The 1,658-nt window shown below is 46.0% G+C and overlaps 1 protein-coding gene across 1 annotated transcript in view; it reads left to right on the forward strand.

The window, feature by feature from the left end:
• Positions 1-783: 783 nt before the first annotated feature.
• LOC107105046 (transcription factor 4-like) overlaps positions 784-1,658 on the forward strand; it is a 13,897-nt gene continuing 13,022 nt past the window's right edge. The window contains exon 1 of the mRNA XM_015405164.1: positions 784-910. Coding sequence (XP_015260650.1) covers positions 784-910 — 127 coding nt within the window. The remainder of the gene's footprint in view (positions 911-1,658) is intronic.

A 1,658-nucleotide genomic window follows, 5' to 3' on the forward strand; every position in this document is an offset into this window, starting at 1 on the left:
GCAGTGGTTCTGGTTCTCCTCACTGGTTCCAGTCAGAGGTGTTCAGTAGCGGGCTGTGATCCTCCTCTGATTCCCCCCCTCTCCCAGTGAACACATGAGGAGCTGATTGGTTGACAGTACCTGCATCATACCGAAGGTGGCGCTGTTTCAGTCGTATAGGGACATCTTTGCAGAGCTTCAGCTGCATGTTCTGCAGGCTACAGCCTATAAGCTGCAGGCTTTGATTCTGATGCTCAGCCTGAACAGAAAGTTCCATGAACTCAATTATTATGTGAACAAACGTTTAGAAGGAATCATTTTAATCCACGATTCTAGTGATTCAGTTCACCTAAAAGAACTGTTCCCATCCATAGCAGTGTTCCATCCCAGTGAGGGTAGAACATGCCGACTGCATGCAGATCTGCAGCAGGGAGGTCGTCTTCAGGACGGATCCCAGGAGGACGCTGCTGCTGCTCTAAGTTACTGCAAACTTTTTTTTCTTTTCTTCTGTTGTTTTTTAAGATGAACTAAAAAAGCAGCCATGAGGTTTTAGTTTGACCAAAATGACTCCAAAGATGTTTTCTGCTTTTAATACTTCCTCCCGGTGACAGTGGGAAGGACGTGTTGTTTCATCTCTGTCCTCCACTCTGAACACATCTGTCTTCCATTCAGGGACAGATTTTAAAAAAAGCAGCAGATTATTTCTTTAGTGGAAAAGAGGGAGGATCAGTGGGAGCTTTCTTCATCTCAACAGGAAGTAGGAGTGAGGAGAGCTCTTTCAGCAGCTGTTTCAGGGTTTACGTCATGGAGGCCGAGCCGGCGTCCCGGCTCAGCGTTCGCACGCTATGCACCGGCACACAGAGGGCGGGGCTGCGGGGACCCCCTGCAGGAAGCGTGACCGAGCTCAGGCTGCGTTCAGCAGAGGGGAATCGTCACCTCGTCTGAGTGATAGCGAGCTGCTGGGTGGGCTTTTAGTCACGCATGCTGCTGCATGACTCCACGTCTGAGAGGAGCTGATGGTTCAGAGGGGCTCTGCTGCATCCTCTGCTCCAGCTGCTTTAAGGGACCAGAGAAGTTCAGCTAGAAAGGCTCCTGATCTCCCAATCAGGACTTTAAAGGAACTGCCTGGTCTGATTGTTGGGCTGTTTGTTGTTTAACTTTGCAGAGGAATATTCACAGAAGACGGTTGTTTTTAATCCAGCTGGCAGGTTACTGTCCCAATGAATCTGTAAATCTTGTATTGTTGCTCTCTGGAAACGATGCTTTCATCACAGAGGTATCACTTCAAAATAAAAGGTTGATTTAACAAAACCTAAAGGTTCTTTTTCTGATCTTACATTTAACTTTACAGTGAAATCTACCATTAGTCAATCTGTGGGTGATGCTCATTTACTCCTGCTATAAGAAAGCTCCACGCTTCTTATTATGAGAACGTTTCCTTCCTGGAGCCTAAATGATGCTTCCTTAAACTCACAGATTTCACCCTGAACTTTAAAACCTTTTTCTATGTCAGGCTTTTAGCTAGGAATATCCACATCTGGAGGTAAAATGCAGCTAACTTTGTGTCTTTGTTCCTACCCTACTGTTGTCCTGATTATGGGAACTATGTGTCCTTGACTAGAGGTTGACATTTCATCAGGAGGACATGAGATCATTTCTAGCTACAATATTTTTTATGG

The sequence above is a fragment of the Cyprinodon variegatus genome, unplaced genomic scaffold (genome assembly GCF_000732505.1).
Source record: "Cyprinodon variegatus isolate N-32 unplaced genomic scaffold, C_variegatus-1.0 Scaffold2026, whole genome shotgun sequence".
In the NCBI taxonomy this organism is placed as follows: domain Eukaryota; kingdom Metazoa; phylum Chordata; class Actinopteri; order Cyprinodontiformes; family Cyprinodontidae; genus Cyprinodon; species Cyprinodon variegatus.